The 17,411-nt window shown below is 42.1% G+C and overlaps 1 protein-coding gene across 2 annotated transcripts in view; it reads left to right on the top strand.

Moving 5' to 3' along the window:
- ephb4a (eph receptor B4a) overlaps positions 1–3,077 on the top strand; it is a 41,523-nt gene extending 38,446 nt beyond the window's left edge. For both annotated transcript variants that reach the window (XM_079565512.1, XM_079565511.1), the window contains exons 16-17: positions 287–445; positions 981–3,077. In XM_079565512.1, coding sequence (XP_079421638.1) covers positions 287–445; positions 981–1,089 — 268 coding nt within the window. In that variant the 3' untranslated portion in view covers positions 1,090–3,077. The remainder of the gene's footprint in view (positions 1–286; positions 446–980) is intronic.
- The last annotated feature ends 14,334 nt before the right edge of the window (positions 3,078–17,411 follow it).

The following is a 17,411-nucleotide window of genomic DNA, read 5'->3' as shown; positions in this document are numbered from 1 at the left end:
CAGACATTGCACTCATACCATCCGCTGTTGTGCACCTTCACGTCCCGCTGGGAGCCTGCAGACACTTGCTGGGCCCATTTCCCTTCCTCCACATTGTCCCTGCGTGCTGATGGGACACAGCAGAGGACGCTCCACCCCTGACAAATCCCATTGTTTGTCTCTGTCAGTCACTGCCTCAGATTATACCTCTGTTGGCCCAGTGGAATGTGCTGCAGGATATGTAGAAGCGAGTGCTCTTGTTTCTGCGTCTCTAGAAAGTCCTTTGTCTTTGCCCCCCCCCCCCCAGGCCGGCCTACCCCCTGCTTGACCAGCGTGCGCCTCTCGCCCCCTCGTCTTGCTCCTCAATCGGAGAGTGGCTCAGGGCTATCAAGATGGAGCGCTATGAGGACAGCTTCCTCCAGGCCGGCTTCACCTCTGTGGACCAACTGGCCCAGATCAGCACACAGTCAGTACCTATCTTATCTTGGGGCCCATTCATCTTACACCTGTCACTGTGCACTTAATCTAACTAAAGCTTTCAGTACTGCAATCAGGCTCAAGTCAGGACCTCCGGTTTCAGTGGTGAAAACTGGGCCTAAGAGGCGTTTTCAATGTAATTATATAGTAATATGAGAGGGGATGTATTTGCTGCTCTAATAATTCAGTTCCTGTCAGCAAAATTCATTTATCACTTATAGTGCTCGTGGCGTATAATTTAATAATGACTGCTGGAGATATAACATAAATACATTCTCACTTATTCATTTTTCCTTGTTTGTGTAAATGTATTATGTCCTGTCATTTCTGTAAAATAGTGTTCTCAAGTTAGCACATGAATTATGTTAAGAAAAGCGCAACACTTTCCATTATTCTTGCACCGCTCCGTTTGTCCGCGAACATATTCTGAGTAACTAACCCTAAAATTCATGTAAATTAAGATTTTACCGGTGCCCGAAACCCGGCTGTCTTTCTAATTGTTTGTGTGTCGCGTCTGTATACAGGGACTTGCTGCACATGGGGGTGACTTTGGCCGGCCATCAGAGGAAGATCCTGTGCAGCATCCAGACTATGACTTTTCGAAACAAGAGCACTACCACAGTCACCTTCTAGTCCCAGCGCAGCTCACCTGTCTCCCAACTCGGACACCAACGCTGGCGCACAGGTGCAGTGTAGCGAAAGCCCACTCAATCATCTCCGCTGACCCACTTTGAGCACGGACTCTGGGAAGAGATTGATCGAGTTTGCTAATGACCAGAAAAAACACACAAAATGAATACGGATGACTTTCTCGTCGGCCGGGGGAGTTGTCGGCGGACCGGAGCGTTCCCGAGGGGGCTACCGGGATGAAGACGTGTAGACTGCCAGCTTTTATACAGACGTTTTGTATCTTCCTCGGTTTTAGAATTCAATAAATGTGTAAAACTAAGAGCAAAGGGACATAAATAATTTAATGTTTGTATTTTATCATGTCAAATTGTCTCAAAAGAGAACTACTTTTGCCAAAGGAGACAAAAAAAGCACGCTGGAGCTGTACGTTTTACATTATGTGCTGTTAAGGACTGTGTACACTTCTCATTCAAGTGAAGCATTTGGACTGGTTGGGCCATCTTCATTACCTCTTTACTCAGGTGTGATTCTGGAGACCACTGTATTAATCATTAGCGTCTCTTCCATAGAGCGGCTCTCCTCGTCGGCCCAGCAGCAGCAGCGTGTGGGCAGAGGAGACAGACTTAATCGTTTAGCACTTTTGGTGAACTGTAGTCTTCGTTGCTCCACTTGTTTCGCTTGGTTTGTGGTTGGGTATTTCCACTGCCGGTTGTTTCTGTTGGCAGCTTTTAAAACTCTGATCGAAGGACCAAGTGGACACACACAGAGACCAGAGAACACTGTAGTATTTCTCTGTTTTCTCGTTCCGTACTTAATCTCCATCTTCCAGTGCCATTCGGTCTTGTACTTGCCAATTTTTACGAGTCAGTAGATTTGTCTGGTTTGAATGTACTTTTGGGGATACATTGACATTTTGACGTTTTTCCTGGTTACGCGCTTTAGGCTCGACGCAAGCCTTGATAAACACTTGCAAATCATTAAGGATAGCATCGTCGCGGACACGCTAGCTGTCCGTATCCAGCGGTTTCAGAGAGGAATGCTAACAATAGCTCTGGACTCCTGTTTGATTAGCTGCACAGCCCCCCCCGATCCTTCACATTATTACAAGTGCTTGTTGCAGAAGAATAATAGGCTGCGGTTCAAAATGTCAAAGTATTGCTCCCAGACTTTGCATCGCTGAAAGGATAATACCAGCCTTTTTGACATATAGGTGCTGTGTATAATTTGCTCACTCTGGTGTAAAGTGTATTGGGAAATAGAGTCGCAAAATAGTCATGTCTAGCACAGAGATCCTAATCTCTTACTCAGTGCGACCAAACAGCGCTTTTACTCCCAACTAATTTATGTAAACAATTATTACAAACACTATTAAACAGTATAAAGCTCTATCTCCTTTATGAAAATGCGTAAGGGAGAATCTTATTTGTTTAATTTGAATATGCGCTATGCCACGACAATGCAACAAATAATTTAATTAAGCTTAAAGAATGTTTCATTGTGTATTATCTCTGCGTTTCCACCACTGTTCAGAGTTCTACTAATGTTTAGCTTAAGTGGTGAATTTGGCCCTTTGTGAATGTTCATGAGAGCGAATTGTAATCCGTATGTCTGTAAGTACTTGATCCTTTGACCCTCTGACTGTTGTCCAGGGTGTTCCCCGCCAAAGGCACATAACAGTGTGGTTAGACTTTACAGACCAGCAACCACAATGAGCAAATGATTGGCTTTTACCATAAAGATTTCCCTCAGTTATTCTGACTTGTACTGTATGTTTTTTTTGCCTTAGACAAAAATCCTGGTGTTATCATGCAAAGTCTACACGGGAAAGCTGAACAGAACTGTGGTCTTCATATTGAAGATCACAATACACAAGGCTTGAGTGAAACGCTAGAAAAGGCCATTTTTCGATACCATTCTCTGTGTGTAGACAAATGTGTACTCAGTATTCATAATAAAAATTCAAGTGTTCCCATGGAGTCATTCTTTTTATTTCTTGACCAGACCTTATCTCAAACACGGCAGCTGTGTCTAGGCATGGACATTCATACAATTTACCAGCATATACATACTTCGCCTGCTTGTTTAGATACCAATAATAATTTGACCTCATGAGCAAATCAATCAACATTGGATTGAACCAGGCGTTAAAGAAATAGGCCACCGTTTTTCCATACTGAGATATGTTCTTACCTGAGCTTAGATGAGTTAATGCGTACCTGTCTGGTCTATACGCATGTGCTCAGTCACGGAAAAAGACCAAAGATGTTGTTAGCATTTAGCCTCTCCTCCTCTCCTCTATGTGGCTGAAACGGGGGTGAAGTTAGTTCAAGCAACTGAGCTCTTCCAGGTTTCCCCTATTTAAATACAGTTGCGTGAGTAGTTACACGATCCAAGTGTAGTCACACAAAATCAAACATGTCCATTTTCTAAGTGGATAAAAAGGGGAACTACATTGTAAGGCGTAATAACACCTTAGAAGCACTTCGACGTCCAGCCAGTGATGTCGAAGTATTATGCCTTACAATATAGTTCCCCGTTTTATCCGCTTAGAAAATCGACATGTTTAATTTTGTGTGACTACTTGGATCGTGTAGCTACTCACACAACTGTATTTAAATGGGGGAAACTTAGCTTGGTCGCTTCCAACTTCACCCCCGTTTGGTCCCATAGAAGAGAGGAGGAGAGGCTAAATGCTAACAACATCTTTGGTCTATTTGCGTGACTGAGCGCACACGCATAGACCAGACAGTTACGCATCAACTCGTCTAAGCTCAGGTAAGAACATTATCTCAGTATGAAAACATGGTGGCCTATTCCTTTAACCACAGGTTTAAATAACAACTTAACCAAGACAGAAATTTACTTCTCGAGATGACAATCAAAACTGATCAGAGATACCACATGACTAAAAATACAACATGTGATTTTTTTGTTCTTGCTAGTTTTGCGGCTGCATTTCATTTTCCCTTTGTAAATCCTATTCTTTTATCATTAGCTATAACACCAGTCTCAAAGCTGAGATCACAGGCAGAATATGTGTCACTACAGTATGTGGCGGGGCTATTATTTGCTCTTATTTGCGTCTCTGGCTGCAAACGTCCCTCTCATCTATCCTCCTGTTTTTAATAATGAGGCTGGCGAGGAAACCGGAGACTGTCGTGGCAGAACCGAATCTTTCCCCCCTCAGCGCTGTAGCCCGTTCCCCGTGCCTTGTGTTTCTCCAGAGAGGCTTTTTTTTCACCCCCTCCAGGGCTGTGCTTGCGTATCCTCGTCCATGTTCCCCTTCTGGTCCTCAGCACTTTTAATCATAAAGAGATGTTCTATTCTTCTGCAGCGCCTCGGGCTCAGAGCAGCTTATAGCATGGCACAGGCTTAAAAAGTCTTTCACACATACAAGAGGCTGCAGTACTGTGCTAAAGTTTTAGTGAGGTGTGAAATGATGCTGGTAATTTATTTTGTTGGAAAAATACAGTACGCAGCAGACAGCACATTTTGGGCAGAAATTATTGGAGGGGATTGAGATACAAGTGTCAATTTTTTGACCAAATAAAAAAATGAACCCGGGTCTAAACCACATTATTATTAGGGAGAATTAACCTGAAGTAAACTGGGATAACGTGAGTAAACCAGCTTACAGCATAAAAGTATTGAACCCTAAATATACAGCAGAATTAACCATTTCTTTAAATGTAATGGCTCCCAAATTCCAACACTGAGGTCATTATTGATTTGCTCTCCTCACTCAGTGGTGGTAAGCGGCCATACCTCCTTAGCTCTGCCCGATCCCGTCAGACCTCGGAAGCTAAGCAGCGAAGGGCCTGGCAGTACTTGGATGGGAGACCTGGTTGGTGGTGGACGGAGGGGCTGTTGGCGCAGACTGGTTTCCTTGCTTCTGTCAGTCTACCCCATGGCAGCTGTGGCTACAATAGTAGCTTACCACCACCAAGTATGGAGTGAATGAATAATGCAATGTAAAGCATCTTTGAGTGTCCAGAAAAGCGCTATATAAAACCAATGTATTATTGTTATTATTATTTCTACTGTAGCCACAGCCCTGAAGAAGGCTCACAGAAGATCAGTTGCCCCTTCAAACTCCAGCAAAACACTCCCTACATTCACACAAGAGCAGGATACAAACTACCAACCTAGAAGACGGCTGTTCTCCCCCCTGAGCCACTATCACATTTTCTTTCTCATATTGACCGATCTCGATTTTTGATTCGATTGTATTACATGTAGCTGATTTATTAACTTAGACATACAGTATCTTTTATACAAACCTCAGCTTAAACAATAAGCTGAGACGCTTTCCTCCAGTGTCATTTAACATACACAAATCTTCCATTGTCTCGTCTCAAAACTCAAAAACTTGGTCATGTTTCTGCCAAAGAAATGGATGCAAACCTTACGCTTTTAAAGTCGCATGACTCATGAGATTGACTGAAGTAGAAATTATGATTTTGATGAAATTTCAATTAATTGTCGAGCCCTCATCTACAATTCATATACCCTTCGAAGACATCTGCCAGTGGGACAGCTCTCCCCGCTTGAGAACAGGCACAAAGGGATCTATATACGTTTTTTGTGATTCAATTGAATGAGAAGTCATTACACTACATTGTACCAAACTAAATTTAGTACATTGTGATCTGCTTTGAAACAATTCATATTAACTTGTATGTAGTACATGCACAATGGAATAAGGTGTATTAGTGCTTTGGAGCTACATAATGAAATAAGACCCTTAAGGCTTAAGGTTTGGGTTAGAGTTAGTGTCTTATTACACTATGTACCACCAAACTACAAATACAAATGATTCTATTGTATATGTAACATAGGTACAAGTTAATACACATTGCTACACTTCACATTAAGTTGTACTACATTTGGCATTATGGATCAAGGGTAGTGTAAAATAAAGTGTGAAGGAGAATTTACCACTGAACTAAGTCTAACTAAGAAAAGTGCCTTGTCAGAGATTTTTTATATATAATTATTATTCTAGTTATTTTTGTATAATGGCTTCATGTTTATAGCCCACCTGCTTGTTTTGCGAGCTGCTGGCCCCATCTTTCTCTACATAACCTGTCACCTTTTCAAGAGTGTTTAAATTCCTTGATTAATGTGCTTTGATTATCTGAGAGTTACTGACTCATAGCTCTTGCTGTATTGCCCTCATGTGGCCCCTACTACAGTCCTCATAAATAACTATGACTAACAGTTACTGCGTGTGTGTGTGTTTTCCCCTGTAGGGCCACGGCGACAGACCAGTATTCATCTCTGTTTTCTACGTCTGTCAGTGTTTTGCGTGACCTTCGACCCCGGGGTATAGTGCAGCTCTGGCGGGGGCTTTGTGCGCTCTATCTCAATGGGCATTCATTAGATTGTGCTGTCGAGAACGGGCCAACCAGATTTGAGAGTTTTGGAGGGTTGTGTCATAGGTCTGCATTCCTCTGGGCATTCAAGTGGAGAGCGCGGGTGCGAGCGGAGTGATGATGGTGGGGTTATCAAGGTGCGGGACAGGTATGTTTGGGGCAGGAGCCGGATGCAGGAGCAGACAAGGGATGTAGTCATGCATGGGGCAATGTGGGAGGCACAGATGTTCACTAATTCTGTAATTTGTGGGTTAGTCTATAGACTCTTTGTTTAGAGCTAATGAGACTGGTTAAGTTCAGGGTGTGGTCCAGGGCCTGCTGAGTTAATCCTGTTTAACTAAGGATTTTCTACTCCCACTTTTATGAATGAGTCAATTCCCAGGTTTTGCCATTCATTCCATCTGCCCGTGTGCCCGTGTGTTCTTCTTCAGCTCTTTGACAAAAATGTATTTCCGAAATTAGTCTATTTGGGCAACATCCAGCTGAAGACGTTTGCGTTTTGTCATGGTTTTTAAGTTCTTCTACTATATTTTAAAGCCACACCACTTTTACCCAATAAATACAATTTAAATACAAGCATTTATTATATGACAGATATTTCCATCATTGAAAAATACCTCATAAATGTACAAACGAACATTTCTGAGGCTCACCTTTCCTAAGACATGACTGTAAACTTTACGGGTGCGTCTCCAGCTCGTCTCCATGGAGATGTTGACGAAAGGCAGCAGAATTTGAGATTTAAACAGGTTAGGTCCTCATCCAAATCGATTCTTTGATTACCCACTGCAGTAAAAGCATTTTCTGTGTTGAGCCGGTCATTAGGAGCATGTCTTGTTTAGCCAGCAACAGCCAAAATGTTACACAGTGTCCCTTTAATCTAATCTGTTTATTAATCACTTTTTCAGTAAAAGGTCTGTTTTTTTTCATGCCCCAGGCCCGTGAGCTGAAGGTGCCTGGTTTAAGTCCTGTATGTTTCTAACTCCAGATAAGACCAGTGCTTTGTTGTGGATCTGTCTAATCTAACCCTCATGCCATTCTTCTGTTAGACAACAAAATGGCACTAGATTTCCCCGTGCACCACTTTAAACCACTGTCCAATTTAAACCATTGTTTACTGTAAAATAACATATATAATTCTACATAAATCTGCCCATTCTTTGGTGCTTTCAAATGCCAGGATTCCCCTTCTGTGCTGACTGTGCGTGCAGCTAGATCCAAATGGCAAATCCAGCAACTCATCCAGACAGGATTATTTTTCACCTGTGCATGCATTATGAGCGCAGGAAAAGATGGTCCCCTCAAGCCTCTCCACTCTGCTGTGTTTTAAATCTGATCAGTGGGAGAGTTGTCGTCCCTGCTGTTGTACAGAAATGTCTGTTGATTTTTTACAAAAGACGCGTTCAGTCCATCAATGCGACTGGGAGCCGAGTTTCAGCTGACCCACCTGGTTAAATAGAGTGTCGTAAGAACTTAATTACACTCCCAGGCTCCAGTGCAGTTTGATGTAGAACCAGCCTTGTTATTTTAGCACAGGCCTAATCCACATAATAGTCAAAGTAAGCCCCTAGATTGCAGGTCCCGCTGTCTTCCTCTTCCTCTTATTGGTGTTTGTCGTCAAATATAGTTTAAGTATTTGCTCCATCCGCCCACTTCCTGAATCAATTTAGACTCAATACAAATAAATAATTCACAAAATCTTCTTTGCCTTTCAGCTGCTCCATGTGCACGGGTTGCAAATGAGCTTTCTCCATTTAGCTTTTCAGGCCTGTCTTCTGCAAACCCGCTCACTATCAAATTTTATGTCCGTCCATGAATCTCCTCTGGACCCCTTAACCTCAGCACCCTTCTAACAACATATTCAAATGGTCCGTCATCATTTATGTCCCTGCAAACAAAACTATACCATGTTGGATGAAGACAGCTGAAGAATTTGGCTTTGTTTCCGGGCATCTATGCATCAGTTAAATAGACTTACAGCGATAGATTTCCAGAATCTGAGAGCGTTCTTCTGTACATGCCAAAAACTTGTGAGTTGATCTCAAAATCATCAATCGCGAGCTGTGTTTTCTCTGTTGTACATGTTTGCTAATCCTCCAACCTCCTCAACACAAAATCATCCCCTTTAAGTTCACTATGGTATTTCTTAACCCCCGGCTCAGTCCAGTGCGTTTTCTCTAGTTGAGCTTTGGGGCGACAGCGGCGCAGTTGATAGAGCGGGTCATCTCATGATCAAAAGGTCAGGGGTTCGAATCCCGCCTCCTGAAAGTGTACACTGTCATTGTGTCCTTGGGCAAGACGCTTCACCCTCCTTGAATCCAGTGTCTGTGAACACTGGTGTATGAGTGAGAGTGTGAATGGGTGACTGGTCCCTTGATGTAAAGCGCTTTGGGCCCGGATTAAGGTAGAGAAGCGCTACATAAGGTTGAGACCATTTACCATTTTTGTCCAACTCCTTGATGTCACAGCCTATGTGCCGGTGTAGCGCCTCATTTGAAAGTTGAGACCTACAAAACTCATCTAAACAGATCTTTTTCCCCGCGATGTCATCACTTTTTTTGACATTTTTTATCCATTGCTTTTTTTGTTGGCTTTTTATCACATTTGTGCCACATTTTCCTCCCCTTTGGTCACTTTTTTGTGGCTTTTTTGTCACCTTTTCATCACTTTTCTGTTGTTCTTTTTTGTTGTTCTGTTTTTGTCACTCGTTGCATATTCATTACACATTTTGTCACTTTTTGACATCACTTTTTCATCACTTTTCCATCACTTTTTCATCACTTTTTCATCACTTTTCCATCACTTTTTCATCACTTTTCTGTTGCTCTTTTTTGTTGGTTTTTTTTGTTGCGTTTTCGTCACACATTTTGTCACTTTTTCATCGATTTACTTTTAGATTTGGGGTAAAGCCAAACTGGAGAAAATGTGCTCAGTTCAGGTGGGGGTTAAGAGGTTTTGTAGGTTTATGTAGTTTTCTAATCAAAATAGGGAATACGTCAACCATATACTGTATACCGTATACCAATGCTATATGTACTGTATTTCTCAACAAGCTGTGACCCAAAGAAAGTTTCTGTTCACACAAGACTGAATATCCCAAAAGTGCCAAAACATTTTACAAACAGCCTTTGATCTGAAATGCTCATGACCCACTGAACATTATTCTTACATATCAATACCTTTGCAAAATGAATATAGTATCGTATTGCATCACGTATATCGAAATATCACTTCTTTTCTTGAGCCGCCGGTCTCCGAGTCACACAACAAACTGATCTCACTTATCTCTCTTGATACACCTGGACTCTACAGATCTGCGCCTCTGTGTCAGGCTTTCAGTCCGCTCACAGCAGCAGCCATCCGTCTCCCCCGTGGCCCCCGTGTTTTGTTCTCCGTGTCCTCACCCACTGGAAATGAAATAACTCTGACCTTCCCTGCATCTTCTCCCTAAATCACCCCCTTGTTCAGACCCGATCCACGCTTCAAGGACTGCTCCGGAATTCAAAACCATGGTAAACGAAAGGGGGAAAAAATAAAAAAGTACGAGAGCCTTTTTGGAGATAATAGGATCAGCTCCGTGTGTGATATACGTCCATTTTGAAGCCTGAATTCAGATGGATGGCTTTTGTGTTTAGTGCCGCGCTTAACCTCTCACACATGCTTCACCTTCCAGCACTAACTCAACCTGACTCCAACTCTCCTCTGACCCCGATCAGTGTATATCTTCACCTTAAACGCAAGAATTCAAAGCACCTCTGTCCAGACTTTTCAGACCCTCCTAATGTGTTTTGGGTTCGATCTGGTTACAACAATTTATCAACTCAACAAGGTCTTTAGAACTACTTTGACTTCTGCTTTCAGTGCTACTGCAAATAGTATTGGTTTCAGCTGGGTATAATGTGATAAATGTTAACTGCTATTAATAAAGCAGTGGTTCTCAGTGTGGTAAATGTGCCATTGGGCTCCTTCAGGTGGTTCATCTGCACTTTAAGACTTGATTCATTTTGGGCCTTAGTAACACATGCAATGGTAAATGATGTGCTCCAACTTGTTCCATCCTCGTCCGATCTTTGATAGCAGAAATTAGACTGAAAATACATGCAAGGTCCGAGCTCTGACCCTCAGACTTCTGTTATCTTCTTCTTGTTTTTGCCTGTTTTCATGATTGCAATGAACCCTCGCTCTTGTGTTTGCTCTGCGGTCTACGTGTTTATCTGAACAAGGGTTTCCCACTTCTTTTTTTGTAAGTAAATTATAGATTGGCGACCGATGGCCTAAACAGTCTGTTTCAAACAAGCAGTAAACACAGCACACAAGGACACAGGGAAAAGTATTTCATTCATGTTAAAGTAAACTGTTACTTTGAAGCAGGGAAAGATGATCATTGATACTTTTTTTTTTTTTTTTAAGGTTTATGCTTTTCTTTCAGTTATCCAGCTCGGTGATGTTTAGTGTAAGCAAGACCGCAATTGTCGGGAAATCATACTGTATATGCTTGTCGTTTGCTGTGTGGATTTTTCATTGTTTGTTGTGTTTTTTTTTACTGAGCACATCTGACCAGACGTGTGAATCAGTGTGCGGGACTTTGTATGTGGTATAATAGTTGAAACATGAAGTACAATTTGCATCATGTCGTTGTATCTAGGCCTCGTACTACCACACACTGATTAGTATTGCTAAAGTACTGCTATTGGGCGGCACGGTAGCGCAGCGGTTAGCGCCTCCGCTTCACAGCTAGAACGTCCCGGGTTCAATTCCCACCTGGGGACGGGGCCTTTCTGTGTGGAGTTTGCATGTTCTCCCCGTGTCTGCGTAGGTTTCCTCCCGGTACTCCGGTTTCCCCTACCACTAAAAACATGTGCAATAGGTGAATCCTCCAGCCAGGTGATCCTGACCATCAGCCTGGCTCCACATCATGGAGATGGGTCCCCGGGCGTGGCACGGCCGTCGACCCCTGCTCCTTACGGGCTGCCCCATGGGTTAAATGCAGAGGACGAATTTCCCTACGGGGACAATAAAGTCTACAAACAAACAACAAAACTATGATGACTACTGTGTAGCTGAAACGCCCATTTCACTTTCCAGGTCAGGATTGCCCAAGGTGGGGCCCACGAGCCAAATCTAACCCTGCATCAACAAGACATGGTGATATTTGCAAGTGGTTTATACTTTTAATGTGTTTAGTGTCAACAGTTGGAAGGGAGACAATCTGCCCAAGCACAATGATGGGAAAATTATCATGACTTAATGGTGTTTTTTTTTATCTTTCTTTTTTTTAAACATGCAAATTATTGTTGCTTTTGGCCCTTGGTGTGTTGATATACGGTGTATCGTGGCTCGCCGAGGTAGAAAAAGGTGCCTCTGATCTAGGTAATGTAGATAAATAAGTTGACCTAATTTCATTTTGTGGAAAGTAGCCAATAATACCGAAATATAAAATTGGTGTAAATTAAAGTTGTTATAGACTATGCATGACTGAATGACTAATAGCTTAAACTGACTGAAAAATGTTCATTTTAAAGTCCAAAGCCAGAGTGATTTGCATTCAAAGTAGTGCTGAATCTGGTATAGGGTTCTGTAGTAGCCTGGTCAGCCAAGAAGAGAAAAGGCGTTGCCTATAGTCTGGCTGGCCAGGCTACTACAGCGCCCTATTTCAGATCCAGCACTACTTTGGATGCAAATCACTCTGGCCTTGGACTTTAAAATGCACATTTTTCAGTCTGTTTTTTGGGCTGATGTGAACGTGGCTCCCAGCACAGCAGGACTGAAGATAACAACACCCCCTTCTGTTTCCCCCAAGACCCCAAACACGCACCCTCAGCCTCTGCCTGCCTCAAATTAATGTCCATCAATCACAACTGTTGATTATACAGCGAAAACACCCGCGCTCACAATACTGACCTCTCATACGAACAGGGCCCAGACCGAGGCAGACGCACTGCAGGCATGACTGACACTCACAGCCTTTCTGTTCCGCGCGCTCCACTCGGAAACCTGAGCAGGGGGGCATCTGGTTATGATTTGAACGGCATCTGGGCGCAATGCACTGACTTTTACACAAATATAAAGTGTGTTTATGTGACTCATGGCGCTAGTGAGTGTAATCAGATTACAGAAGAGAGGGGAGTAATCAAGTCTGGGCGCACATTTCAATCTAACGCAGAGGCTACCAGCATTCTGCCAAACACACGACCACATCCCCAAAAACATTCAGAGGGGAGCTGAACGCCGACTGCTGCTTTTATTACTGTGTTTGGCGCGCCCCTTAGTGGACAATTGAGATAATGCGCCGTCACTAAGGGGGAAAACATGCGCTTATCTGAGACTGGAGTTCTGTTGATTTATAGACTGGCGCTGTCCCCTCAGTCAGAGTTCAAGGAGGCACCTCGTTAGCATGTGGACCTGATGTGGACCAAAGCATATCTCCGCTGCCCATGTCATTTGAAACAGCCCGCAGCTTCAGAATATGGAAAGCAGCTGCGGCACGAGGTGGAGGTAGGTCTCACGCGCCCCACGGAAAAGCGATTCCACTGCATTTCAGTCCCCTGCAGCCTCATAAAGGTGGCTTCATCATGCCCCCCTAAGATTGAGCCCTCCGCCTAAGCTCCCATGTTTTCGGAAAATAGGATATGGATACGCATTTTTTTTCTTTCTTTTTTTTAAGTGAGTTTTTAAATGGCGAGGAGGAAAAGTTAGTGTGTAAGATGTCGGAGATGAAATTATGCCCACAGTTTAGTGTAGCCTGTGTTTTTGTGTACAATCTTTAAAAGATACAGGCCTAGTCTTTTGAAGAGAAAAGTGAAAGAAAACATGAACAATTATTAGATTAAAATGGACCCCACAATAAGAACCGCTGTCTGTCTGTCTGTCTGTCTGTCTGTCTGTCTGTCTGTCTGTCTGTCTGTCTGTCTGTCTGTCTGTCTGTCTGTCTGTCTGTCTGCATTTATCTTTTCATAATGGCAGGCAAATGACCGCCTAAGACTACACTCTGTTTCCCTCTTGTGGTGATGTTAGACAGTTACACCCCTGGGAGAAGCCACAGGGACATTTGGGGAACCGTGATGCGATGCTGCATCAACAGTGCTAATGGATGAGGGTCCTTTTGCCCTTCACACTTCTCTCAGCTGCTCTAAAACAGAGTGCTGTTGCATAAGTTTATTAATAGGCAATACATGTGGACCTTTCAGTCGGGATGTAAAAAAAAAAGTAACAGCCCGAACAGACATTAGTTTTTAACCTAAAACAAAAAATGATGAAAAAATAAAATAAAATACACTGATATGTCATTATGAAAGCAAGCAAGGCAGCAAGGTCAACTGATCTATAACCTAACTTAGATGTTATGAAACTTGGGTATACCAGTAGTATTGGCTTATAGCTCTATAGGCAGCACAAAGAAAGCTATTGACTGCCTCCCCAAGGAGTCAGTAAAGGATCAAATGATTACTTACAAATCATTTTGATGCCTGCCTGGAGGTTTGTTCTCAAAGAGCGCTTTTATTTCTATTGTCGACACTTTTATGTGTTTGTAAAAGCATTTCTTATTTTTTTGTGCCTGGGGTTATTTCTTGGTCTGGCCATGTTTTTGTTTGTTTCACCATTTTAACGATAGACAGTTGGTCTTCTACCCATCTTAATTAAACACATAGTTTTATGTCATGATCTGAAGTCCATCGACCCCAAATATCTCCCGCTCTGTTAAAAGAAATACACATGCCTTATCCATTTTCATTGTGATATTAAGCATTGAGGGCTGTGTTTGGCTGGACATTTTTCACTGGGAATCCATGCACAAATAATGTGACAACAATAGCAAAATGTGTTGTCTTTTTGTTGTTTTTGTTGACCGCTGCTTGAGACTGAGCACATTTTCTTTTTCCTTTCATTGTTGCCGTGTTGTCGTCTCGTTTTTGTGGCTTTTTTGCTGCTCTTTTCTTGCTTTTTTGTAGCTTTTTTGTTGTGTTTTCAATAAGTTTTAAATTTGGTAATGCCAAGGACAATATGTTCGGTTAAGAGGTTATTAACAATGAAGAGGACTGACAGTTGCAAATGGCTGAATGACTGTGATCGATTTAGATTAAATGCACAAACCGCATACAGGATATTGACCCTGTATTAGTTTTAAATCATTTACAAGCATTTTTGTCTGGAATAAATGTTGTATTTGAAACTGAATGTGAAGGAGCGTGGAGTGAACTGCGGTGGTGAATCATACATCTAAGTTTTAGGTCAGCTCTCACTGTAAAAATCCCCCAATTCATACATCCTAATCCCTTGGGTTCTAATTGCATTCTCACACATTTGCTACAGCCTAAAAATCCTGCAGTATTATCTTAATTAACAATGAGTGACACGCTCCAAATGCAGCTGGAGTTCACACAGCAGTCACTAAATGTTTCACAGTGTAAAGCCTTTTTAATCATAAAGAAGAAACTGATCCTATCATGATATATGACATACTGTTGTTGCTGTGATATGTCATATACGCGGATTATAAATGACTCTATAAACGGAGGCAGGGGATTATGTTCTTTCATCATCTGCTTATTTATAACAGGGACTGCTGAGTAACTGAAGACTATGACTTCAGTTTTGTGATTTTGGCGCATACTGGACAAAGTGTTAGCAGGTACACATGACATGCATATTTTATAACCTGAGAGGTGGGACAGTAACCTTATAAGAGCCAAGCGGGGGAAACATTTCCCGTTGGGGACTATAAACTTCACCTTTGATGCCATTTCAGGATGAGATGTAGGTCATTTTATTTTTGACATAATTTCAGGAATCCACTATACTTGGTTATGGCCTTTGCTGCAGTTATTATCTATTGGCTATAACTGTATAAACTCATAAATTGTTTGTTATAATGTTTTTAACAACATTTGACTCTGCTTTAATTAATGTATATTTCATCAATGTTCTATGTTCAAGAATATTGATGTTCTTGATGACAAATCCAACCAAGAGTTATATTTTTGCATTTTGCTGATCCACAGTTTTATCAAGTGTATTACTGACTAAACTTAAGGTCGTTTCCCTGTTACGCAACAATATTAACACCCACCTCCGGGTCATGTTACACAATCAAACCTATAACTCACTCCATGTATGAGTGTTTCCTTCAGCCCATTGGCTTATTGCAATAATCCCGCTGGTTTGAATGTTCGAAAGCCTGTTGGTCCAGCACTGGGTAGTTTTGTCATTTACACTGTGGAGGATGGAGAGTGACCTCGGCCAGCTGCCTTAGAGTGTGGTCAATAGAAGCAGGACGATTATAGGGCTTAATCCCAGATGAGCTCTCGGCTCTCAAAGCACTGCAGCAGAAGTCTGTGCGGCTGTGTTTATTTTCTATAGAAGCGACCATAACAGCTGTGGGATGAAGGAACTCACAGTAACATGAATGGGTTGTCAATCATGAATGAATGGATGAATGCAATGACTCATTGATTTAGGTTCTTCTAAGCCCTTGTTGGAATCTTGTGTACAGATGTTGCATGTTAATCCTTGTTCATCTTTCAAAGTATTTTTCTGTGATTTCCGTCATGCTAATTAGTCTCATGGTGTGGAGAATCTTTGCCTGTAATTATTTCTATGACGCAATTTAGCTCATTAGCAGAAGGTTTTCAAATGAGAGATTTGGGTTTGGTTGCATTCACAGCGCGGAAATAATCCTGCTTGCGACGTGGGATGTAACCTGTATTGTTTCCCAGTTATGAATTTTCCTCATTTCATCTGGATCCAATAAAGCCCTGGCTTTCACAGATGTGTGAAGCTTGCAGAGGTTCAGAGGAAATGCTGAATGCTTTAGGTAAAAAAAAAAAAGAAGTGCACTGGGGACTTGCCATTGCATTAACCCAGACCTTGACCGTGGCGCTTGCCCGGAGCTGGTGCCAAGCAATAAGTGCCACTGCCGAGTCCGGATTGGCGAACTTTAGCTCAGATGGTACAACCGCTAATTTATGGTATGCTTATAGGTCACTGGGGTTATGAAAGTATGAATAATTCCTTAAAATGTTCAAGTTACATGAGTGTTTTGGTATATTTCAGCACAAACACTTCGGGTCACAGGGCAATCCAGTCACTTTTCATAATGACAGCAGGGTTTGGGCATTTTGTTAACAGCGCAGAGATTAATCATTTCTATGTAGCAAGAATATACACAAATTGACAAAGTGAAGTCAAACAGTTAATACCTTTTCTTACAAATTACAAACGTAACCCATTATTATACCATGCACTTTGCTGATGATTTTTTTCTTTTATATTTTTTGTATTTCTTTTTTTTTATCACAGGATGCTTCTTCTGATGCTGTTCCCATTTCTCCAGGCAATGAACAGATATAGGTAAGACAGCATCAAACTGCGGTGTACGTGCTCATCATGTTATGGCTGTATGGGGAGTGGTTTATTGGTATAGCTTCTTGTATTGAATCCCATATAGCTGCAGGACAATATACTTATTTTCATAGATCATATAAAAAGCACCGGGGGACCAGTTTGTCCCCTATGTTATAGGTGCATCTGTGTACGAGGACATAGCTCTGACCTGCTGATGTTGAGATTATATGAAGAGCAGATCCGGTCTCTCTCTTAATCTGTACAAATGCAAGCTGGCCGGGCTTCTGCACAAATCCCTCACTGTCCCTCCTCTGAGAGATAAAAGATGCAGATTGTTTTTCACGATTCTTTTTTTTTGGTGTGTGTGTGTGTGCCTCAAAGGGACACCTCTCATCAGCCGTTGCTCCTCTGAAATCTTTCAACTGTTTTATTTTGGTTCCAACACAAGGCCCATCAAGACTTTTTATAGTTAATACTTTCCAGGTTGTTTTAGGCACTCTTTTGACGCCTGACATCTCTGGGATGCTTCAAATCTTTGTGCATTTCTATCAAAATAGCTCTGCTTTCTTATTCAGCTCCTAACTCATGAAAGGAGTGCAGTTTTCTTAG

Source organism: Gobius niger (assembly GCF_951799975.1).
Source record: "Gobius niger genome assembly, chromosome: 11".
Taxonomy (NCBI): domain Eukaryota; kingdom Metazoa; phylum Chordata; class Actinopteri; order Gobiiformes; family Gobiidae; genus Gobius; species Gobius niger.
Note: the sequence above shows the minus strand (reverse complement) of the source record. Positions and strands in the feature narration are given on the sequence as shown.